General features: G+C 39.7%; 1 protein-coding gene across 1 annotated transcript; it reads left to right on the top strand.

Moving 5' to 3' along the window:
- The first annotated feature begins 371 nt into the window (after window positions 1–371).
- DDX21 (DExD-box helicase 21) lies at window positions 372–24531 on the top strand. Its single transcript, XM_060034892.1, has 15 exons — window positions 372–535; window positions 2444–2893; window positions 4061–4136; window positions 4854–5032; window positions 6825–6942; window positions 9280–9465; window positions 11419–11564; window positions 12282–12431; window positions 12813–12974; window positions 14880–14999; window positions 16144–16217; window positions 18179–18338; window positions 19125–19259; window positions 21341–21385; window positions 21953–24531. The coding sequence occupies exons 1-15, from the start codon at window positions 449–451 to the stop codon at window positions 22220–22222; spliced, it is 2358 nt and encodes a 785-aa protein (XP_059890875.1). The 5' UTR covers window positions 372–448; the 3' UTR covers window positions 22223–24531.
- Window positions 24532–26209: the final 1678 nt, after the last annotated feature.

Raw genomic sequence — 26209 nt, 5'->3', positions numbered from 1 at the left:
TGTCGACGTCTTCACAAGATGATCAAGAATACACATCTAGCGAGTCTGCGCGTGAAAGGACCTTACAAAAGAGAGCAATCTAATATAAAGCACTGAAGGGGCGCTATTCAAAAGCAACTAGAAAGCTTCATTTATCAGGCCGGGGCTGGCGAGAATCTGGGCAGGGTGTGAACGAGAATAAAGCCAGCCTCTGGGTTTCCTACCCTTCTGTAGGTGCCTTTTAGTCCAGGCGCCTCACTCGGCTAATTCAGTGAGTCCAGCCACCTAGAGTGGCAGCTGCTCTGGAACTACCACGTGCGCCCCAGCCTCTCGGCACTTTCCGCTTCCGCAGGATACGCTTTGCTGCCGGAAGTGACGAAAGCTGGGTGGGCTAAAGAGAAACCTGGGCATTTTCTTCCTTTCCACGCGGTAGACGAAAGCGGTCGGCCTGTTCTGCTTGTCCTGAGTGATGCCGGGGAAACTTCTTAGTGAAGCGGATTTGGAGTCGGACACGGCCATGGCGAAAGTGGAGATGCCGCGAAAGCGAAATGAGAAGGTACCGCCGGGGGCCGAGAGACTTGGGGCAAGACAGGACACGGAGTGGGGGGACGGCCGCTAAGAGGAGGGGCCCGGGCTGGGGGCGCGTGGCGCGCCGCGCGAACCCGGCTCGTCCCGAGACCCGCGTGAGTTTCGGCCAAGGGGCGTCCGGGGGTGGTCGGTGCTCTCCGCGGGCGGTGGGCGCGCTGCCCAGAGGTCCGGGCGGATCGGAACTGGAGAGCGGGCCGGGTGTCCCACGTGGTCCCTGAGTCTGGGCGTCCCGCACCCGGTGCACAGAGTAGGACGGTCATGGTTAGGCCCCACGTTTTGCCCCAGACTCAGACCTACCGGCTTTCGACTAAACTGGCGAGACCATAAAGCCATCCGCACACGTGGGCGGCGTCCGTGGTGACATTTTTTTTACCTTAGTAGTGGGAGTACAGTTTTCTGGGAAGCGACCCTTAGACGATAAAGTAGTTCAATTGCTCTTAAGATTTATTGGCCATATTTCCCGTGGAAATGTAGACATGTTGTGGTGATAACTGCGCACCATATTTTTTATATAGGCCGCCAGTGTGCGGAAGTCTTAAGTTACTTCGATAGCTGTCTGCCTCCTTGCTGTTACTTCCTTAGATAGCGATTTAACTTGTGACTGAGTCTGTTCTGAGATAAGGTCAGTGAGAACAAAGATTGTCTCAGAACTTGTGTTGTACGTGACTTAGAATTTTCATTCCTTGCTGTTTCTGGCAAGGAATATTTTGCTGTTGTAGGAAGCCGAGGTAGCTCAGACTTGTCCCCACAGGTGGGGAGGAAGTGGTCTTGGTTTTACCTGCCTTGCATTAGTCAGCGTGTCCTGTTGTGAGATGCTGAAATTAGAAGGGACATGACCAACAAACTCCATTGTATTCCAAAGACCACCGGGATTGGAAATCCACTGATTGGTGGAACCAAGGGATGAAAGAATTGAAGTCTTGGGATGGGGTGGACCAGATTGGTTTTCAGATGTCTGAAGGATGGGTCATATGGGAGAGATTATCGTTCATCCATGATTTAAGAGCAGAGGCCAGGCCTGAAGTTTCATGGAGGCAGACAGTAATAGTAGCTCAATGTAACAGTCCCCATACTTCAGGAATTGGCCTGAGGCTCTGCCACAGAGGTCTTAACAGAGGGTAAAACACGTTTTCAGTAATACTAAGTTTTCAGAAATACGAAAAATTGGAGAGGGTCAGACATTTCAAGTAGGAGCTGTAATCTGGTTTGGTTCTGAGGTTTCACCCATTCCGTTTTCTTGCAACTTGTGCTCTTTGTTTTTCCCTGTAAATTAGGTACACCTTTTTTACACATGGGGTGATAGACTGTGGGTTTTTATAACTTTTTGGTTCATAACATGTCTTTATGTAAATTTATGTGCGTTTGTGAGATTAGCAAGGCAGATACTATGAATTCCTGTCTTACTTGTAGAGGAATTCTAGCAGAGAAAGAAATCTGCTTAACACCATCCGTCTGTGGGTATACATGGTCTTATTACTCTACCAGAATTAAGTTAAATTGTTCTTGATCACTTCCTATATAGTGTGTGTAGTTTACAATATGTTGGAGCATCCCATGAGCCACTCCAAGTCCCATATGAAAAATTGACTTTACAACTAGTTCGACCACCATGAATTGAATAATTACCAAGAAGCGCGTTTTTTTCCAAGCTAATGAAGTTATTGATATATTCTTCTTTCCATATAGCCAAGAAATGGTATTAAAAAACATACCGTTTGATTTTTGCCTTATTTCAAGATGAAAGTACACATGTTGAAAATGCCCCCAAATTGTATTCTTCATAATTATGTGATCTTGAATTAATGCAGAATCGATATATTATACAAATGTATCAATGTTTTGTTCATTGTTTGTATTGTCTTTATTAATTTTTTAGAAAGGTAAAAAAGAGAAGCCAAAATCTAATAAGACTGAAGAGGCAGCAGAAGAAAAGGACGAAACGATTTCTCCCAAAGCTAAAAAGGTTAAAAAGAAAGCAGGGCCTTTTGAGGCTGACATGAGTTCTCCTAAATCCAAAAAGGCAAAAAAGAAAGAGGAGCCATCTCAAGATGACATTATTTCTCCTAAGACCAAAAGTGCGAAAAAATCAAAGGAGCCCCGTGAAAAGACAGTTGTTTCTCCTAAAACCAAAAAACTAATAAAAAATGAGGAGCCTTCTGAGAATGACTTGGGTGCGCCTAAGTCCAAGAAGATGAAGAAAGAAAAAGAAATGAATGGAGAAATTGGAGAGAAAAGCCCCAACCTGAAGAATGGATTCCCTCATTCTGGACCTGACTCCGACTCCAAGGAAGCTGCCAGTGAAGAAAGTAACAGTGAGTTAGAGCAGGTAAAGTGGCATTTTAATATGTAGAATGTATCTTTCGATGTTGTTTCAGGTAAATAAGTACGTAATTATTAAATGAATTATTTAATAATGGGAGGAAATTTGATGTGTCAGCACTTCATGGGGGGGGTGTCCCTTGAGCTGCAGGGTGAGACTTCATCTTAAAAACTGCAGTGTTAGAATGCCTCCTTTGCAACTGAGCAGATCTGTTTAAGTTTTGAGAAAGTCTTCTCTCCACACATGGTCTGCTTATTTGCAAGTCAGAAATCAACAGGAGGGATCTGGTTATGCAAATATGCTCCAGTTTCCCTCTGAGGGGTTTCACCTAATAAATCATGATTAAGTGGAACCACTGAAAAGGTGTTTGCTTGATTGCATAAGTCTTTTTGTATAGGCCATAAACTAACTTGAGTTGAATAAGATACTTAAATGTCCCTTTGGAAGCTAATACTGCTATCTTTCAGAAACTCAGTCATCAAAGAAAAATCCTAAATCTAATAATTTTCTCTTTGCTGTAGGTCATGATCAGCATTTAAAAATTTTTCCTGATTATAAAAAATATATACAGCTTTTTAAAAATCTGATTATGATTGTACTATATGCAATATTGTAGTTTGCCTTTTCCTATCTTGCCTATATTTTTATATAGGCATTTTTCCCACTTTTAAATATTAAATATTTTAAATGGTTACATAATACATCATATAAATGTTTAGAAATTCACTTAATTATTCTTTTGTTGGGCATTCAGATTGTTTATAATCAAATAGTGCCAATGTGATCATTTTGTCATAAATGTTTGTTCCTTACTTTCTGTGGATGTATATATGAAAGATGTTGCTATGAGAAGGGGTTAATAACCTGTTCAACAGTGTATTATTCATTTGGAATGATTGTGGAAAAGTTCTTAGTCGAGACTGAATCTGCTTTCACTAGCTACACATGGTATATATGTGCTGTATATATTTGCTACAAACTTTTCTTTTGTTAGAGTTTTACCTATTACTATGATCTATTTCCATTTCAAATCTTGATTTACCTACCAAAGTTTTTGTGTCTTTTTAGTTGATTTAGAAGAGATGTTTTGGAATAGTTTTTCTCAGAAGGCTTTCTGTATTTAGCTTGTAGGGTAAAGTTATTGATTTCTTTCTGTGGCCCTTTACTTGACAGGAAATAACTGTGGAGCAAAAAGAAGGAGCTTTCTCTAATTTTCCCATATCTGAAGAAACTATTAAACTTCTCAAAGGTAATGTTCTTGGAAATATTGAATAATGTTAGAACATATTATTTGGAAGCACTCCACTGTTTCTGTTGAGATGAACCGGCACATGTTCTTATTGGAGGATGATATAGGCGACCATATAATGAAGTAGATCTGTATATTTGGTATAGGACTAAACTAGTGATGGCCTTTGCTACCTCTTAAACGAGTGATTAAAATTTATTCAATACAATATATATATTCAGAAGTGTAATGACTGATCGTGCTGGTGAAAGTAAACAATGGATACCATGTTGGTATTTTCTTTTTTACCTTCTTCCACTTCTTGAGGCATCTCTAGGTTAATGATACCAGCCTGACTCAGAACTCAGCATAGTGCCTGTGAACCAGGTAGGAAGTCACAGATGCCCAACTTAGGTGTTTTCTGAATCAGGTGTGGCAGTCAGACAGCAAAACACCTGATTTTCAGGCTTATACTGGCCTTTGGATGAGATTTTGTGACAAGGGGCTTAATCTCTTAAGATAAGTATTTACTATAATTTGGTGCTTTAAAATTTATTGATATCTTTTATTCAAGCAGATTCTTGCCAGAATATATTTGAACTTGACTTTGTAGATGTGACCAGAATGTAGAATTCCATAATTCTGCAGGACCAGAAGCATGGCTATGCTTTCATTCTCCAGTATGGCTGGGACTTTTAAGAACTGCAGTGTCAAATAACATGGTTCATTTGTTCACAGCCCGTGGGGTGACCTTCCTGTTTCCTATACAAGCAAAGACGTTTCACCACGTCTATAGTGGGAAGGACTTGATTGCACAGGCACGGACAGGAACTGGGAAGACATTCTCCTTTGCTATCCCTTTGGTTGAGAAACTTCAGGGAGAACTGCAAGACCGGAAGAGAGGCCGTGCCCCTCAGGTAAGTATCTTTAATGCAGTCCTTAGGGGTTCCAAGTCTGCACAGGAAGAGACATTGCTTGAGCATCATTTACATACCCTGTTGTTTTTTATTGGGTTCTCCTTAAGGCCTTTCTCTGGTATTTATTGGAGATCTTTATCTGAAGGTAAACCAGGATAATTCTTTTAAGACTGTTGACTACAAACCTTATATATTTAAATATTGTAATCTGCCCCCATGGTTGTGATCACCGGTATTATTAAAGCTCGCATATTTCTTTCAGACTCTTAGATGTCCCTGGGGCTCACAGGTTTGGTCAGGTTTTGCCTAAAATGGAGAAAGCATTTTTAATAGAGATGCCTGAATAGGAGGGGTATCAGAGGTGAAGAGGCCAGGCCCTGTGATCAGGATGGTGCTCATTGAGCTCATTTCTGGAGAAGCTGGCGTTTGACAAACCTTAACCTCATTGAAATGCCTGTGTTGTCACCTTGGCTTTGGGTTCTTTCACCTAACTTTCTGGTCTCATCTCATTTATTGGCTTTCCAGTGTCCATGCTCCCTCCTAATTAATTGATTTGTTTACTGTTGTATTAATCTACAGTTACAACAGCAGTAAACAAACGAATTATTCTAGCACCTGGAATAGTGCCTGACACATAGTGGATGTTCAGTAAATATCTGTTGGATGGTTATACTAAGTTTTTTTTTTTATTATTTATTTTTACTTACTTTTTGTTTTTTGGCTGCGTTGGGTCTTCGTGGCTGCACGCGGGCTTTCTTTAGTTGCAGTGAGCAGGGGCTACTCTTCGTTGTGGTGCGTGGGCTTCTCATTTCGGTGGCTTCTCTTGTTGCGGAGCACGGGCTCCAGACACGCAGGCTTCAGTAGTTGTGGCATGCGGGCTCGGTAGTTGTGGCTCGCGGGCTCTAGAACGCAGGCTTGGTTGTTGTGGCGCACGGGCTTAGTTCCTCCGTGGCATGTGGGATCTTCCCGGACCAGGACTCGAGCCCGTGTCCCCTGCATTGGCAGGCGGATTCTTAACCTCTTTGCCACCAGGGAAGCCCCTACAAAGTTGTTCTTAAATCATACTTGTTTCATGCTGTTAGCCTATTTGAGGACCTGTAGTGGTTGTGTCGTGTGTCCTGTTAACTGCTGTAGGATTCAAAGCCCCTCACCACGTTGGCCCTGCCTTACTCTTCTGACTTCCATTCTACTTCAGATTCAGTGTAGTGCAGAGGTTCAGACTCTAGGTTTTGTAGCGTGGCTACCTGAATTTAAATCCAGGCTCGCCTTTTGGTTTTAGAGATCTGTTGTATGTTATTGTAGATATTATAATACAATTGTACAGTGTAGTTGTAGGTAACTTCATTGTGAGAAATAAAAATAATGCATATTAAGCATTTAGTAGCTCCTGACACATAATAAAAGCTCAAATATTAGCTGATATTATCATCAGCAGTATTACTCTTTGCTCAAGTTGTTCTTTTCCTGGAATGCTGTTCCTTAAGTACTAGTAGCTCCATGAAACTTATCCCAATTCCTCCAGCTTGCTGTGTACAACCATCCTAGAGCACCATAAATTTGAGTACCTGTTTCTCTTTTGATTGGTAAGATCACAAGCTTTTCTAGTGGGTAGATTTGTCAGAAACCATATTATATTTACTATTCTCCCACACCACAGTGTATTGCAACGCACATAATAGATGTTTTGAAAATAATTATTAGGATAAGTTGAACCTCCTGGTGCATTCCAGATTTGTTAAGAAACAAATACTGCATAATACTTTGGATTCCATTATTAGTTTTTCCTTTTCAGGTACTGGTTCTTACACCCACAAGGGAGTTGGCAGGTCAAGTAAGCAGAGATTTCAGTGACATCACAAAAAAACTGGCAGTGGCTTGTTTTTATGGTGGAACTCCCTACGGAGGACAAAGTAAGTAAATCCAATGTGAGGGAAGGAAAATGCCATCTCCTGTTGGGTGCCCTGATTGGATTTCTTCTGACCTTGACGTCTGGCTTTACCTACCTGATCTAGTCATTTATGGTGGTTTTCTTTTGTTATTATTGTGTAAAGATGGTCAGGCACATGGTCCTGCATGATGATGTATCAAATCCTGTATGTGGTTCTTAGGACTTTTGTATTATTTATCTGTATTTATCTAAAGGCTGCAGTGGTACTTTACTGAGCCCAAGAGGACAGAGTCTAGGAACTAGAAAGTCAGAATTCAAGGTTATTTTTACCTGTCAGGGACCTTGGGTCTCTGCCTCTTTTTACTGTAGACAGGCTTTCTTTTTTCTGGTCCTGCGGGCCAAATCTTGTAGGCTCTGCTGTAGTATTCCATTACTTCCCAGTTCAAGACCTTGAAGCTTTATTTTGTAGATTAGATATGTAATTTGGGAAGGGATTTAAGCATTTTAGAAGTCTTAGCATTGGACAGATAAATGGGTAAAGAAGATGTGGATATATACAGTGGAATATTACTCAGCCATAAAAAAGAAAGAATGCCGTTTGCAGCAACATGGATGCAACTAGAGTTTATCGTACTAAGTGAAGTAAGACAGACAAAGACAAATATCACATGATATCACTTATATATGGAATCTTAAAAAATGATACAAATGAACTTATTTACAAAACAGAAACATACTCCCAGACATAGAAAACAAACTTATGGTTTCCAAAGGGGAAGGGTAGGGGGGTGAATAAATCAGGAGATTGGGATTAACATGTCCACACTACTATATATAAAATAGATAATCAACAAGGACCTACTATATAGCACAGGGAACTCTACTCAATACTCTATAATAACCTACATGGGAAAAGAATCTGAAAAAGAATAGATATATGTATATGTATAACTGAATCACTTTGCTGTATACCTGATACTAAAACAACATTGTAAATCAACTATACTCCAATATAAAATAAAAAATAATATGAAAAGATAAAAGTAGAAGTCTTAATATTGGCACAGAAGGCTTGTGATTGTCTCTTTTCAGCTTTGGTGGAACTAACATAGGCTTTGGCATCAGGACGGCCTGGGTGTGAATCTAAACTCTGCTCACAGAGTAACTGATTTTTCAGTTCAAGTTGCTTGATTTTTTTGTACTTTAGTTTGTTTATGTATAAAGTAGGGTTGCTAAACTCACCCTGCAGTGGTGTTGTGAGGATGAAACTGGGTAAGTAGAGTGCCTAGCAGTAGATCTCTTTTTTTTTTTTTATAAAAAACTTTTATTATAAAAACGTGTATATTATTTAAAAATGTAGCTCATGGTGCGTCAAAGTATTACTTGCTTTATTCTTGCCTTTTCTCGTTAAATCCAGTATGTGGTGAACAGGCTATTTCCTTTTTATTCTTAGGTTTTATAATAATATATAAAGTTACTATTCCATTTGTTCTTTCTGCTCCATATACTACATAGGTCTGGAAACAATAATTTCTTTTTAACTTTTAACCGATTTCATTTCTTTTTATGGTAAGGAGCAGTAATTAGGTCCCCTGATTTAAATTGTTCTAATTTATACTTAAATCGTAATCCTTATACAAACAAACTTTTTTAATTTGCTCACAACTCTCTCTCTCTCTCTCACACACACACACACACACACACACACACACACACACACACACAGTATTTTATTTTTACAAGAGATAAATAAACTGACACCAAGCATTGTAAATGTGACCACAACAAAAGCAACAGTGATTGCAATTACCAAACACGAAACACACTCACACTATGTCATAATATTGACATTCAGTCCAGGAATCCTCCCTAGCAGTAGGCTTCTTTACTGCAGTAGTAACCCAATAGAAAGTTGCATCATTACCATCTCATCCTAGTTATATTGAACTCCATTTTTCTGAACATCTCTGTACCTTCTTGGAATATTTGCCCTTCTATCTTGTCATTCTCCCTATACCTGCTTACCTTATAGAAAGTTCTCATTTCTTTTAAGATTCTTATTTTCACTTTGTGAAATCTTGATACCTTCCTCCAGCAAAGGAAATCATTTCTTTCCTGGTGCTACCATCCCCCATTGGTGCATTTTTCTGTTTTGTCATGTAATACACTGGACTGTCACTTCTTACATGTTTCCCCAGTAGGTCAAGGAGTGCCTCGAGTGTCTTTATCTTCAGTAGTTAACATATTACCTTGTATGTAGTTAATAAATATTTTAGAATAAAAATGTATCTAATTTGGTATCCCAGATTAATAAAAGGAATTAAAAATCCATAATATTTTATCATTGGTGTTCTTATAGTTGAACGCATGCGGAATGGGATTGATATCCTGGTTGGGACACCAGGTCGTATCAAAGACCACCTGCAGAATGGCAAGCTAGAGCTCACCAAACTTAAGCATGTTGTCCTGGATGAAGTTGACCAGATGTTGGACATGGGCTTTGCTGATCAAGTGGAAGAGATTTTATGTGTGGCATACAAGAAAGGTAAACTCCACATTCAAGAACTGGTATAAGGGATTGGAGGAAGGGTGGTGATTAACTATCTCCTGAAAGTTAAATGAAGCCTTAGGAAAGTTGGTAGGTGGCTTATTTTATTCAGGAAAACTTAAATTAAAAAAAATGTCCGGGACTCCCCTGGTGGTCCAGTGGTTAAGACTGTGCTTCCAATGCAGGGGACATGGGTTTGATCCCTGGTCGGGGAACTAAGATCCCATATGCCGCTCAGCGCAGCCAAAAAAAATTTTTTTCCCCCATCAATTGCACATAATTACAATAGGGAAAATAAAAGAAACCAGCTTGGTATACTTTGCTTTTGGTTTATTTCTTCCCGATTTGTGGTATTGTGTGTATGTGTGTGTTAATTGTAATCTTACTGTACATATAAAACTCTGAACTGTTTGTGCCATGATTTAATCCATCTATATATTTTAAGTTTTACATAATATAAATCTGCTTGCAGACATTTTTATGTAGACAGCTTTCTTCAAACATCAGTATTTGGGGGCTTCCCTGGTGGTGCAGTGGTTAAGAATCCACCTGCCAATGCAGGGGACACGGGTTCGAGCCCTGGCTCAGGAAGAGCCCATATGCTGTGGAGCAGCTAAACCTGTGCGCCACAACTACTGATCCTGCGCTCTAGAGCTTGCGTGCCACAACTACTGAGCCCATGTGCCACAACTACTGAAGCCTGCGCACCTAGAGCCCGTGCTCCACAACAAGAGAAGCCACTGCAATGAGAAGCCCGCACGCCACAACGAAGAGTAGCCCCTGCTCGCTGCAACCAGAGGAAGCCCGCACACAGCAACGAAGACCCAACGCAGCCAAAAATAGAAATAAAAAATAAATTTATAAAAAAACAAAAAAAAATAAGTATTTGGCATCAGTTCTTAAAGATAGATTTCCAGAATTGAAATGACTGAATTGAAAGGTATAAATAGTTCATGTTCTTCAATATACTTTGTCAGCTTACTCTCCAGAAGGGTTCTGTCAGTTACGCTGCCATTTGAAATATATGAAAATGCAATGGTATTCTAAGAGCAAACGAAAAAAAATTGGGGTTGGGGAGCTATTTTTAGTACCTGACCTCAAAGGATGAATAGACTAGAATTCTAACCTTAAAGTGTTGAGGAAATGCTAGGGAGTATAGATGACTATAAAATCTGTTCTGGAAATGCTAGGGAGTATAGATGAATAGAAAATCTGTTCCGGTGTTTATTATAGATTATTTATTTAGTGATTTAAGTTGGTTGGTTACTGGGCTTGATTAATTGTTTTCCACTTAGTAGGTCTCATTATAAAGGACAGATTTCCCTCGTGGTTCATATAGGCCAATGGTTAGAAAGCAAAACAACTTGAAAGTACTCTGAGTATTTCAAGGATCCTTTACATAAATTATTTAGGCAGCATTTCTTTGTCCATTGGGTACTTCCCTGTTTTGCGCTTTTTTTTTTAATTAATTTATTTATTTTTGGCTGTGTTGGGTCTTCGTTGCTGTGTGTGGGCTTTCTCAAGTTATGGCGAGCGGGGGCTACTCTTCATTGTGGTTCGCGGCTTCTCATTGCAGTGGCTTCTCTTGTAGAGCACGGGCTCTAGGCACACGGGCTTCAGTAGTTGTGACATGTGGGCTCAGTAGTTGTGGCTCGTGGGCTCTAGAGCACAGGCTCAGTAGTTGTGGTGCATGGGCTTGGTTGCTCCGCGGCATGTGGGATCTTCCCGGACCAGGAATCTGACCCATGTCCCCTGCATTGGCAGGCGGATTCTTAACCACTGCGCCACCAGGGAAGCCCGTGTCTTCCATTTTTGTGTCCTTGATGCCTCGCTTGGCCTCAGGTGTTTTCTGTAGAATGCTGACGAACCCTGGAAGAATTGGGTGAGGTGAAATACTGTGTAGGCTTGTTTGACTTATTCATACTGACTTTTTTTTTTCCCCCCGCAAAGATTCAGAAGACAATCCCCAAACATTGCTTTTTTCTGCAACTTGCCCTCATTGGGTTTATAATGTTGCTAAGAAATACATGAAATCTACATATGAACAAGTGGACCTGATTGGTAAAAAGACCCAGAAAACGGCAATAACTGTAGAGGTAAATGATTCATTCAGTTGCTGGCATTAGTAATAAATTGTATATAATTTTTTTTACCTGTTGGATAGTATTAAGACTGGCAAAAACAAACTTCTTTTCCAAATAAATACTAAATCCATGTCAAAAGCCATGTGAAGTTGTATTTCTATTTGAATTGTATATGGTATCTGTGTTTTCTAAATTTCATCATCTGGTGGCCTGATTGCAGAATCTTTTGGAACCTAAATCTGTCTGAATTAGTAAGCAGAGTGACATTACACCTAGAGTTTATACACTAGAGGGCAGTAGAGAATCCTAGTGTTTATGTTGAAGCTGTTTTTATCTTAGGGTCTGGTACCTAGATGAATTCGTTGCACCCAAGGAATAGACCTGTACGGAAACTGACTACTGACTGCATTTTTAAGTGGATGAAAGGACAAAACACAGAGGCTTTTCTCCTGTCAGTTATTTGGTTTCCTGTAGCAATCTAGGGAATGGTATTTCTTTTCCTACATTACCTGTATTAGGTCAGAAAATGGATAAAGAAGCCAGATGCTCTTTGGAGAAAGGGGAAGGGCTCTCTTCTTTAGTGGTTTAGTTTTTTCCTCTAAACAGTGGTGGCAGAAGTTTGCTCTAGTCAGGCTTAAACAATTGCCTCTAGTATCATTAGGGTTGAGCAGGTGATTTTAGATTCCAGCTAGGCTTTACTAAATAATCTTTTTTTCCTTCTTTCCTAAGCATCTGGCTATCAAGTGCCACTGGACTCAAAGGGCAGCAGTTATTGGGGACGTGATCCGAGTGTACAGTGGTTATCAAGGGCGCACTATCATCTTCTGTGAAACCAAGAAAGAAGCCCAGGAGTTGTCACAGAATGTGTCCATAAGGCAGGTTGGTCCATCCCCTCTCTTCCCTTTTAGGGAGAAAGCATCTTTCAATTAATAGAGTATACATCTTAGCGCTCATCTGATCTGCCCATCTCATCTCACAGATGAAGAAAGGGTAGCTCAAACCCAGCGTTACCCTGACAAAGTAGGTTTGATCACTCATGTTTGGTGTTCTTTATCTTGTAAGTATAGTTGGATACAGTTGATTTCATGACCAAGGGTTGGAAATTTGAGGCTTGTCCATGTAAGGCACGTTTTCCCCTTTGTATTATTTTCAGCAGAAATGTCACCAAAATATGAATGTCTTTATAGGCCTAATTGGTGATTTTAAAAGTACCTGTATTGTAGGATCTGGTATTCTTAAATGAGCTTATTTCTTTGGCAGGATGCCCAGTCATTACACGGAGACATTCCACAGAAGCAAAGGGAAATCACCCTGAAGGGTTTTAGAAATGGTGATTTTGGAGTTTTGGTTGCAACCAATGTCGCTGCACGTGGGTTAGACATCCCCGAGGTTGATCTGGTTGTACAGAGTTCTCCACCAAAGGTAAGTGTTTTACACTTAGATTTTACTTTGTTGTTTCTTTTGGGTGCTAAAACAAATTGGAAGTTGTATCTCTTCCTTTCCCATGATTAGTAATAGCTTTCTCTTGGGTGTTATGTTGCTAAGGGTGATTTTAAAATGAACCTCTTGGGGCTTTCCTGGTGGCACGGTGGTTGAAAGTCCGCCTGCCAATGCAGGAGACGGGTTCGAGCCCCGGTCCGGGAGGATCCCATGTGCCATGGAACAACTGGGCCCGTGCGCCACAACTGCTGAACCTGTGCTCTGGAGCCCGTGAGCCACAACTGCTGAAGCCTGTGCGCCTGGAGCCCATGCTGTGCAACAAGAGAAGCCACAGCAATAAGCCTGCACACCACAGTGAAGAGTAGCCCCCACTCGCCACAACTAGAGAAAACCCTGCGCAGCAACGGAGACCCAACGCAGCCAAAAATAAAATAAATGAATGAATAAATAAATTGAATAAATAAATAAATAGAATGAACCTCCTCAGAACTGACAGTTGAGGGGAAGTGCGGTGAGTGGCCAGAGGTTGGCAAGGTAGTTTCTAGTCAGAGGGAGTCCTGAAAGGCTGCATGGGTGGGGGTAGTACAATTTTGAACTGGACTTTGAAGATAGATAAGACTTAGATGGGGTGGTGGTAGGGTAGATAAACTTGTGAGCTAGAGGACAGAGAAGGGAGAAGAGGCCTGTAGTTAACAGCCTCTGTAGTTAAAACTGCTTGGGTTTGTATATGATAGGAACTGCCCAAACTATGCCCTGAAGCATAGTTTATATGGTGTGGACAATGCTTCACTTACATATAAGTTAGTCTGAAGGAACTTGTTCCCATCACTTCAAGCGTGAAGATGCTATTACCCCCAAATTTGGCAAATCCCTCAGGATTAATGTTCACAGTGATGGAAAAACACATTACTGCGAAGCCACTGTTTCTTGTAAAGAAAGTCCCGTACGTGTGTGCCATCGACTTGTTTAAATAGCCTGTGTACCTGTGCTGTCCAGTATGGTGGCCACAGCCACATGGGACTCTTCAGCACTTGAAAGGCAGCTCGTCTGAATTGACGTGTGTGCTGTAAGTATAAAATATACAGTGGAGTTCTAAAAATTTCAAACTTTCTATTATGCACAGTGGATTTTGAAGACTTGTGGAAAAAGAACGTATAATATTTCATTGATAACTTGTTTTGTAGAGATAGCATACTGAAATGATAAACTTTTGGATATATTGGGTTAAATAATAATAAAGTTAACTTTTTTTAACTTTTTAGTGTGATTACTAGAAAGTTGCCTATTAAAATTACATATATGGTTCTGTTGGACAGTACTATTTAGATAATGCTTTTTGCAGATTTACCCACAGGATAAGGACCATTCTTCTAGAGGTTTTTAAAATGTTTTTATAGTTCTTTAATAAATAAATTAATTTTATTTTTGGCTGCGTTGGGTCTTCGTTGCTGCGCACAGGCTTTTCTCTAGTTGCGGCGAGCGGGAGCTACTCTTCCTTGCGGTGTGCAGGTTGCTCATTGTGGTGGTTTCTCATGTTGTGGAGCACAGGCTCTAGGTGCATGGACTTCAGTCGTTGTGGCATGTGGGCTCAGTAGTTGTGGCTTGTGGGCTCTAGAGCGCAGGCTTAGTAGTTGTGGCGCACGGGCTTAGTTGCTCCGTGGCATGTGGGATGTTCCCGGACCAGAGCTCGAACCCGTGTCCCCTGCATTGGCAGGCGGATTCTTAAACACTGCACCACCAGGGAAGCCCCTACAGTTCTTTAAATTAAAGTGCTTGGGAGCCTCCCCCAACCCCGGTCTATAACCACCACACTTGCCTCTGCCTAGGCTACTCAGGTCTATGTCTCTCTTTGTTGTTCGCTGTCACTGACGTATTTTACATCAATAGGATGTGGAGTCCTACATTCATCGTTCTGGACGAACAGGTAGAGCTGGAAGGACTGGGATTTGCGTCTGCTTTTATCAGCACAAGGAAGAATATCAGTTAGCCCAAGTGGAGCAAAAAGCGGTAAAACTATTTTCTAAGCCTTCACTCAGCAAACGTTGAGTTTTAAAGTCAGTCTTTGGTCTCTTTATTCAGTTTTTATTAACTTGAAATTTTTATTTCTAGCACATGGCCATGACTGAAAGATTGTTGTTAGATATGTGTTTTATATGTTGTCCTATGATATACAGCCCATTTTGAATACTTTGCATTTGAAAACAGTGGTTTTGTCTTCATATTTATAATGACAAGAGGTCTTTTTTATGTTTGAGAGGTGGTTTTCAGTTTTCAGATACACTGTGAACGCACAAGAAATACTTAAGTGTAGATTTAGGGGGTTATAGGAATTGCTTGAAAACCAAAAAGATGAGAATATGTTAAAAGGATAAATTTTTAAATGGGAAAGAAGACATTGATTTTTTTTACAGAAGAATTTTGTAAGGAAATTCTTATGCTGGTACTTCCTCCTCTGGGAAGTAGAGTTTAATCTCCCCGCTTCACTGTCAGTGGACGGTACTTAGTGACTTGCTTACAAAGAGCGGAGTAGGGTCAGGGGGGAGGACTTTCCAGGGCAGAAGGCAGGCGAACACTACCTGGCCAGGGGATCATGGTCAACATCAGTGATAAGCAGGTGCCCCTGGTATGCAACGAAACCAGTCATCTTCCCCCCAAATCCATAACCGCAGTCTAAAGATGTAAAAAACTGATGTTCACGAATTGAGGGACATTCTACAGAATACCTGACGAGCACACCTTAAAACTATCAAGGTCTTGAAAACCAAGGAAAGACAAATTACAGATTAGAGAAGACTAAGAAGACATGTTGACTAAATGTAATGTGGTGTCCTAGGAAAAGGATATTAGTAGAAAAACTAGTGAAATTCGAATGAACTCTGGGGTTCAGTTAATAGTAATGTAACAATGTTGGTTTCTTAGCTGTGACAAATGTACCAAAGTAATAACAAAGTAACAGGTGCAGGTAGACAAGAACTCTATACTATCTTTGCAACTTTTCTATAAATTTAAAACCTTTCTAAGATAAAAAGTTTATCTTTTAAGTATGTAACAAATATGTTTGGTAAATATTAAAAAATTGGGGGAATACTAATCTCAATGGAAACAGTTGATGGCCTCATTGTACATTAAGTTATCGTTCATTTTCTTATAGGGAATTAAATTTAAGAGAATAGGTGTTCCTTCTGCAACAGAGATAATAAAAGCTTCTAGCAAAGATGCCATCAGGTATGTTCCCTACCACTGCTATGGTCTGTTTTAGTGCTTGCTCTATTTATTACATGTTTTTGTGTAGTAATGAGATTTAGCCTTTTAAAATTTATTTTATTTATTCATTGTTTTAAAAATTGATAATCTGCTTGTTAAAAAAATAGGCTGTGCTTAGAAAACAAAAACTCTTGTTTCTACTCATCCCTACCCAATCCTGTTCACCAGAGGAAACCACTATTAGTAGTTTGGTTTGTCTTGGGCATTTTAAGTAACTGTACCTTATATATCGTGTAGGAAAAAGTTATGGTAAATATCTAGATGGTGAGGATTAGATTAAGAGTGTCGTTGGAGGTGCTGCTGGCATGGGGGCAAGAAAATTCTTTATTTTGTGCAATTGTCTTACAAGTTGAAGAATATTTTTTATTGAACTATAGTGATTTACAATATTGTATTAGTTTCAGGTATATAGCAAAGTGATTCAGTTTTGTGTGTGTGTTTGTGTGTGTGTATAATTTTGCAGATTTCTTTTCCATTACAGGTTATTACAAGACATTGAACATAGTTCCCCGTGCCATATAGCAAATCTTTGTTGTTTATTTATTTTATATATAGTAGTATGTATCTGTTAATTCCATACTCCTAATTTATTCCTTCTACCTCTCACTCCCCACCCCCAGCCTTCACCTTTGGTAACCATGTTTGTTTTCTATGTCTGTGTGTCTATTTCTGTTTTGTAAATAGGTTCATTTGCATTACTTTTTAGATTCCACATATAAGTGATATATTTGTTTTTGTGTTGCTTACTTTATTTGTATGATAATCTCTGGGTCTGTCCATGTTGCTGCAAATGGCAATATTTCATTCTTTTTTATGGCTGAGTAAAATTCCATTGTATGTATGTACCACATCTTTATCCAGTCATCTGTTGCTGGACACTTAGGTTGCTTCCATTCTTGGCTATTGTCAGTAGTGCTGCTATGAACGTTAGGGTGCGTGTATCTTTTTTTTTTTTTTTTTGCGGTACGTGGGCCTCTCACTGTTGTGCCCTCTCCCGTTGCGGAGCACAGGCTCCGGACGCGCAGGCTCAGTGACCATGGCTCACGGGCCCAGCCACTCCATGGCATGTGGGATCTTCCTGGACCAGGGCACGAACCCGTGTCCCCTGCATCGGCAGGTGGACTCTCAACCACTGCGCCACCAGGGAAGCCCACGTGTATCTTTTTGAATTAGAGTTTTCTCCAGATATATGCCCAGCAGTGGGAACTATCACATGGTACTTCTATTTTTAGTTTTTTAAGGAACCTTTGTACTGTTTTCCACAGTGGCTGTACCAATTTACATTCCCACGAACAGTGTAGGAGGGTTCCCTTTTCTCCACACCCTCCCCAGCATTTATTGTTTATATAGACTTTTCGATGATGGCCCTTCTGACCACTGTGAGGTGATACCTCATTGTAGTTTTGATTTGCATTTCTCTAGTAATTGGCATTGTTGAGCATTTGTTCATGTGCCTATTGGCCATGCATATGTCTTCTTTGGAGAAGTGTCTGTTTAGGTGTTCTGCCCATTTTTTGATTTGCAAGGATATTTAGCTGTTTAGCATCCCTGGTTGTGCAGTGTATTCCTGGGAGGTGAGTGACGTTGGTATTATGGAGACCAATAAGGTTCCGACTGTTTTCCAAATGTTTCCAGGTGGCGAGCTACATCCTCTGCTTCAGAACCAGAGTCTGAGCAACATTTTTAGAGTGCTTTCCACAATTACTATTATAAATATGTGAGATGCTTATTTAAAAAATAGACAGGGAGGATTCATTATCAAAAGAAATGCTAATAAGTATTATACACTGCATCAAAATGATGTTAGATGTATGCAAGATTTGGTTTCAAAGATATTGATTTATCTTGAGATGATGTTGTCTTGAAAATGAAATCTGTCCACTTTTGTCCTTTCTCCTAACAAATATATTCTCAAACCACAGGCTTTTGGATTCTGTGCCTCCCACTGCGATTGTTCACTTCAAGCAGTCAGCCGAGAAGCTGATCGAGGAGAAGGGAGCCGTGGAAGCCCTGGCAGCAGCCCTGGCCCATATTTCAGGTGCCACGTCAGTCAACCAGCGCTCCTTGATCAACTCAGATGTGGTAAGGGTCCCTGTCAAATTCCTGACACTTCACAATTTAGAGTTTGAGCAGGATTCAAAAGTGTTCCATTGAAACTTCCAGTTGTTTTAACTTTTTCATGAAGGTTGAGATATATACGTAAAAACACAAATCTGTAGGGACAGAAAGTAGATTAGTGGTTGCAGTGTCTCCTCAGAGGAGGGAATGACAGTGACTGCTAACGGGAATGTGGGTTTTTGTATTTGTTGGGGGGGGGGTGGATAATGACATGTTCTGGAATTTGAGATAGTGGTGATGATTGCAAATCTTGTGAATATACTAAAAACCCCTGAACTGTATACATTAAAATGGCAAATTTTATGGTATGTGAATTATATGTCAAGTTTTTTCATCCTAAAAAACCCAATCATGTGGACACATAAGTGCATATGATACATTTAGCCAGCATACTTAGAAACTTAAGAAGGTGATGCTTTTCTTTTTTTTTTTTTAAGTTGAAATCTTTGAGATAATTGTAGGTTCACATAAAGTTTTAAGAGTTAATACGGAGAGATTCCTTGTACACTTTGCCAGTTTCCCCCAGTGGTGACATTTTGCAAAAGTGTACTATCACAGTCTGGATACCAACGCTAGCAGTCCACCAATCTTATTCAGAGTTCCCCAGTTTTACTTGTACTAAAATGGTGGGGTGGGAGGGGTATGCTTTTAGGAAGAGCTTTCCTGTAAATATTTCAGAAACATGAGGACAAGTGCTTATCACTTACGTTTGTTTCTGAGACTTTAATTTTGTTCCCCTTTCTTCCATAGGGTTTTGTGACCATGATCCTGCAGTGCTCAATAGAAATGCCAAATATTAGTTATGCTTGGAAAGAACTTAAAGAGCAGCTGGGTGAGGATATTGATTCCAAAGTGAAGGGAATGGTCTTTCTCAAAGGAAAGCAGGTAAGGCTGGGGCTTCTTTTGTGACTTTGCCTTGGTTCGTTAGCTTCATGCTGGCAATAAAACACTGCACAGTAGCTTCTCCCTGTTCTATGGGGATGCTGTGTGTTTTCACTCTGTATATAGTCTTCTCTGGGCATTGTCATCCATGACCCTCAGTTACCACTTAGTCATTGACAGCTACCTTCTGTGTATCTCTAACCTGAACCATCTGCATGAAGTGCCAGACTTGAAGATCCAGCTGCTTCCCTGACATCTCCACCCAGATTGGGTTTATTAAGCACCTTAATACAAACTTACTCAAAATTGAATTCAGAATTTAAAATCTTGCCTTCCAAGCCTGGTGTTCTTTCTTCTGACTCCTGTTCTCAGTTAATGGCATAGACTAGCACAGCAATTCTCAAACATTTTGGTCTTATGACCTCTTTACATTCTTAACAAATGTTGGGGATAGCAAAAAGCTTTTGTTTAGATGGGTTATATCTATTGATATTTAGAGTATTAGAAATAAAGACTGAAATTCTAATAAAGCGTAAGAATATCATTTTCTGTTAGTCATCTGAGCAATATCACGTGTAATGTAGTGTCTGGTAAACTCCTCTCTACCCTTAATGAGAGTGAAAAGAACAGAAGAGGCCCGTGTACTGCAAAAAAAAAAAAAAATTTGACTTTGTGGACCCCCCCCCAAAAAAAAAATCTCAGGGTTCCAGGGGTGCATGGACTATACTTGGAGAACTACTGGCTTGTGAACCATATCAGGTTTATCTTCAACTCATTGCTTGTCTGACCGTGTTTTTCACCTCCTTAAGCAACTCCACATAATCTATGGGGTAAAGTCCCAACTTTCACATGGAGCTTCTTCACGAGCTGGCTTCTGTCCTCCTTACCAACTTCATCTGTCTCCTCACCACCAATGCCCTCCACTCCCAACAATGCCAAGTACATCTTGCTTTCTTTCATCCTTATGCTCAATCCACTGTTTATATAGTATTTCTTATCTCCATGGTATCCTTTATGACTTGGTCTTAAGTCTTTTTGGAGCTTCCCCTGGCCTCTACATATACTTCACAGTTCTTAAGGCATAGCTTTATTCATGTAAATTTTGCCTTGCTGTGCTTGCTTACTGACTGAGAGCCTCAAGAACACGGTGGCTGAGTCAAGGGCCAAAACTGTTTTCTAGACGTCTCTGTACTGCAATGAGTGCGTGGTATTGAGTACTTAGTAAATATGTGAATGAAGATTCCCACAAATGGCATTAGTACCTGATGCTACCTGTGGTTATAATTGGGTAAATTGTTGGGTGGAAGGGATGTTCCTCAAAGTTGTAATTAAAGACAGCCAGGGGAGAGGAGTGCCTGTGTCAGTTGCGGGGGGAGTTTGATTATTTTGTGGACGCCAAGAAACAGGATTTTTTTATTTTTTATTTTTTGTCTGCACCCCGCAACTTGCAGGATCTTAGTTCCCCAACCAGATATTGCGGACTTCATCGGAGACGATGGTACTGCTTGTTATCAAAGCTAGTGTCCTGTAAAGTATTTAATTTTTAAACTCTTTTCATAGGCGGCTGAATTATAAACATAGAAAACAATACAAGATCATTTATTTTTCTGCTTTTAGTTAGGTCATCCTCACTAGTTCAGTCTTTCTGATGGAAGGCAGTGTATTTTAATGTTTTTAAACCATAGGTATTATTTAAGAGCCATACTGACCAGATTTTTAAAAGCTGCTCTTACCAGCTGTGGGGCCTTCGACAAGTGAGTTAGCCTCTCCAAGCCTCTGTTTCCTCAGCTATAAAATGTAGCTAATAGCTCTGTGAGGATTAGCACAGTGTGAAAGCCAAGAATGATGTCTAGTCGGTTCCAAGTAGTTTTGAGTCCTTCTTTTTAATATCCCTGGCTTTTTATTATTGTGCTTTGGGGAGGTATTATGTGTTGAGGCTTGGTCTAAAGTTTATCTAAAATGGATACCTGGTTTGTTTGGGTTGTTTCTTTTACATAATACCTGGTCTTTTGGAGTATCATTTAAGGTGCATTTTATAATTCTTGTCAAAGTGTGGATTAACTGGCATTTGTTTTGATTTCTAGGGTGTTTGCTTTGATATCCCTACTGCATCAGTAACAGAAGTACAGGTATTCTTTTCTCTTAGATTTTGAAGTTAACATATCTAAACGGTAAAATATTTATTATTTAAAATATAGAATAATAGAACAGGAAGCAATAGCTCTAGTCCCTTTACTAAAAATAACTAAGAATTATATTTTAGTATTTTTTTTCTCCTACCCTCTTTATACTAATATTTTTCTTATTCAGCCTGCCTGTTTTCCTTTTTTCCTTTCTACAGCATTGTGAACAATATCCAGCTTTTTTCACAAACCCTGTGTATGTTACACGAGGTTTATATAGACATTGCTATATCTTTATTCCGTACTGCTGTGAGAAATGTGTTTGCAAGTGGTATATTTATATGTTTACTACCTGACAGCTGTGGATATCCTGTAGTAATTGAATTGAATAAATGATGAGGGTATATCTCATAGTGAAACTTATTTTATTTTTGACCAGTGATCTTTTAAGCACTTAGGTTATCAATCAAGTTTTTCTTCAGAAAAAGGGAAAAAATGTTATCTTTCTCATGCCTTTTTAAACCAAATTCAGTAAAAATCAGAGCAGGTAAAAACGAAACCATCTCTCAACAGGAAAAATGGCATGATTCACGGCGCTGGCAGCTTTCTGTGGCCACAGAGCAACCAGAGCTAGAAGGACCACGGGAAGGATATCGAAGCTTCAGGGGACAGCGGGAAGGAAACAGAAGCTTCAGGGGACAGCGGGAAGGCAATCGAGGTCTCAGGGGACAGCGGGAAAGAAATAGAAGCTTCAGAGGACAGCGATCAGGAGGTGGCAACAAAAGTAACAGATTCCAAAACAAAGGCCAGAAGCGGAATTTTAGTAAAGCATTCGGACAGTAATTTGAGGTAGAGGATTTATGTGGCAAAAACAGAACTATGTTCAGCAACAGGAAACTGAACATTATTTTTCATAACAAAGTTAAAAGCATATTGTATTTCCTTCCTGACCACTTGCCCAGTCCCCATCTCTTCAAGAGAGACAGGCTTCATCTAAATTATTTCATCTGATCATTGTCGTTTATAACTTTGTTGCTACTTCTGTTTCGGGTATTCCTTTGGAAAAGGTGTGTGAATTCAGTACATATTCTAATGCAGTGTCTATAGATTATAAGATAGAAGCAAGCATGTATCTGCTGATACTTGTGAAGTTGACCTGTCTTTATACTTAGAGGTGTCTCTTAATAGTGTCCTTCCTAAATACCATGGGGGAACGCAACAGTTTCTGGAGAAGCACTTTGAGCACTCAAGGCTTTGTTCTGTAATTGGTATTCCTCAACCACTTGTCTAACATTTACTCCTATGGTCCTATAATGTATCTTCTGAGAATTAACACTGAGCAATGTTTTGAAGCAAGATTCAATCTCAGCTGGGATGTAACACAGTTTATGCCAGCATATGCTCTAGATTTGGAGGTGGTGATACATTTGATAGGCGATAGTATATAGATTAGCCATTGTTATGTGCATTTTGATACATTATTAGCTTCTCAATATAAGGTGATTCATGCTTCAGTGAATTCTTCACAGATTTTTAAAAAATATATATGTACATATAGAAGTATTTTACTAGAAAGCAAGTATCCTTAAGGAATTCCAAGTGTATAGCATGGCCCAGTAACTTTCTTCATAAGTAAGGAGACAGGATAAATGGTGCTTGATGATAACATAGTCCACTTCCTATTGGAAGATTAACATTATTTACTAAGGAGGAACTAGAGGAGTAGGGGGCAGAGATTTGCATGGCTGAAGAGTCAAAAAAACCCCACTGAAAATATATTCCACATGCAAGAAGGAAACGTGTATTGAGAGCAAAGAAAAGAACAAGTGAAGGTGTGGGATAAAGCATTCTTTTAATGGTGAAAACTTAATGAGTCATTAATGTTTCTAGAGTTTAACTTCTAACAGGCAAGCTGGGAATTTTAGGTAGAATGATCCAGTTTAGTTTCTCAAGGCCTAGTTCCTATAGCCACGTATAGGATCTCTTTCTTTTTATTAGACGGCTGCTACTCTGTTGATAGGTTGCAGCTACCTAGAGACTTCCTTTTAAGACAAACTCTATATGGTTATTTTTAAGTTGTTACTTTGAGGGAACTGAAGAACTTAATATAGCCCCTGGCCCGATATTGCTCTGAGGTCTCAAGTATTATTTTTCTGGGAAACCTTGTGCAGGAGCTTACGAGTAACATTGTCTTCTTGCCTTAATTCCTAGAAATTCTGTATTGGGAATCTCAGGAAATAAACTATGACAGGAGGAGTTCAAATACATGGCCTGTCTTGTTTTCATTTAATTATTTTGAACAACTGAAATCTTTCTAGGCACTGGTTTCTCTGGCAGGGTCTTTATATCCAACTGGTTCTTAGTCACCTTTGCAGTAAGGGGCTCAGATAGCCAACTCAACTCCTTGATTCTTGAGGCAGCGTCCTTTTTCTATTTGGACTTCATTTCTGTCCTTGCATCCTGACTGGATGTTTCTCTGTTCTCAAATTCGCTTGGCTTTTGTTCCTTGATCCTCTTGACAATTTTATCGCTTGACCTTCTCGTGGTTTCCCATCAAGCCAGAGGCAGTCATGGGGAGGTAGGTATTTGATGACCAACAACTCGTGCCTTGTGGATCATGTTTTATTAAATTCTGGTTTTGCTGAGATGCTGAGCATACTTAAATAACAACCAAAACATTTAAGTTTGGGTAAGAATGGGTTACTTTATCAAGTAGATTAAAAGAACAGTGTACCTGTCCTTTAGGAAGAAATAATCAGGCATAAATCAAGAGTAAGGGGGAAGATTAATGGGAATTTCACTTTACACAACTTAGGACAACATGGCTGTTTTAGTAAATGAAGCTAAAGTTTCTCCTGGGTCCCAGAATTCAAACCATATTTATAAATGTATAATTCAGCTACTGTACGGTTTAAATGGGCTTGTTGTGCTAGCTTGGGAAATGTTAGCATTTTTACTATTTTCTACAGAGAAAATATTTTCCAATTTATGTATCAAACAACTCAGTGAACTTTTAAAATACCAATTTTTATGTTGGAACTATCTGTGCAGCAGTTTCTTTACAGTTATACATAAAGTGTTTTTACTGTAAAATTGAGTTAATGTATAAAAATACAGCTTTATGCCACAATAAAGTTAGTATTTACTATTTATGTTTTTGGTGACTTTTTCCCTAAAATTGAAGCTTGAAATTTTTGTTTTAAACATAATAAGTGATGGGTATAAAAATCCAAACATAGAAAAAACAAGCAAGTCACCACATATCCAACATATTTGTGAGCATCTCTTCCAGGAATTCGTTTACAAAACTGGAATCATTCCTTCAGTTTTGTGAATTGCTTTTCCCTCCATATGTGCATCCTTTACTGTAAGTACAGATCTGTGCCTTTTTTTTTTTCTTTTTTAAGTTCCCCGACCAGGCATCAGACCAGGGATCCAACTGGCACCCCCTGCAGTGGAAATGCAGAGGCTTAACCACTGGACCACCAGGGAAGTCCCTGTGCCACTTTTGATGACTGTGCCATCTCATAGTATCTCACAGTATGAGCATGTTATTTTATCTTTCATTATTATAAACAACCCTAAAATGAATGTCTTTGTGTAATCTTTGTGTATTTGTCTGATTGTCACTTGTAGGAGTGCAGGGTCAAAGTGAATGTATTTTAAATTTTGATGCAAGTTGCTCTCCAAAGCAGTTCCAGTTTACGTTCCTACGCTAAAGCCTAGGAGAGAACCTGTTTCCCCACAGCACTAACATTAGGTGTTGGCTTCCTTTTGTCACTTTGCTAGGTGCAAACTAATACATCGTTTTCATTTGTGTCTTTTAATTGAACGAGGATTAACATCTTACATTTATTGGTCACTTGCATTTCTTGAAAAGATTTTATTTTGAAATAATTTTAAGACTTACATAAATGTTGCAAAAATAGAACAGAAAGTTTGTGTATACTCTACACTGTTTCCACCAGTGTTAATGTTTTCCGTAATCATAGTACAATTATCAAAACGATATTAACATGAAGGGTGCCATCCTATAGATGCTTCTTTGAGCTTTTTTTTCTTAACAGTATATGCTGGAAATCACATCAGTTCATAGCAATCTTATTCTTTGTTTTACAACTGCATCATACTCCACTGTGTGGGTATACTGTAGTTATTCAACCATTTTCTTATTATGTATGGGCACATAGGTTGTTTCCAATATTTTTCAATTACAAACATTGCTGCAGTGAGGAACCTTGTTATATATGTATTTACATACTGTTGGAGGGGTATCTTCAGAGTAGATTCCTAGGAGTGGGACAGCTGAGTCAAAAGATAAGTGCAGGGACTTACCTGGTGGCTCAGTGGTTAAGAATCCGCCTCCCAATGCAGGGGACATGGGTTTGATCCCTGGTCCGGGAAGATCCCACATGTCGCAGAGCAACTAAGCCCATCCGCCACAACTACTGAGCCTGTGCTCTAGAGCCTGCGAGCCACAACTACTGAGCCCGCGTGCTGCAACTACTGAAGCCTGCACACCTAGAGCCCGTGCTCCGCAACAAGAGGAGCCACCGCAATGAAGAGTAGCCCCCGCTCACCGCAACCGGAGAAAGCCTGTGCACAGCAACGAAGACCCAATGCAGCCAAAAATAAAAAATAAATTTATTTTTAAAAAATTTAAAAAAAAAGATAAGTGCATATATAGTTTTTTGGGTTTTTTTTTTTTTTGATGTGGACCATTTTTTAAAGTCTTCATTGAACTTGTTACAACATTGCCTCTGTTCCATGTTTTTGGTTTTTTGGCCCAGTGGTATGTGGGATCCCAGGTCCCCGACCAGGGATCAAACC

Source organism: Delphinus delphis, chromosome 16 (assembly GCF_949987515.2).
Source record: "Delphinus delphis chromosome 16, mDelDel1.2, whole genome shotgun sequence".
Taxonomy (NCBI): Eukaryota; Metazoa; Chordata; class Mammalia; order Artiodactyla; family Delphinidae; genus Delphinus; species Delphinus delphis.
The sequence above is the reverse complement of the archived record's forward strand: the minus strand, read 5'-3'. Positions and strand labels throughout refer to the sequence as shown.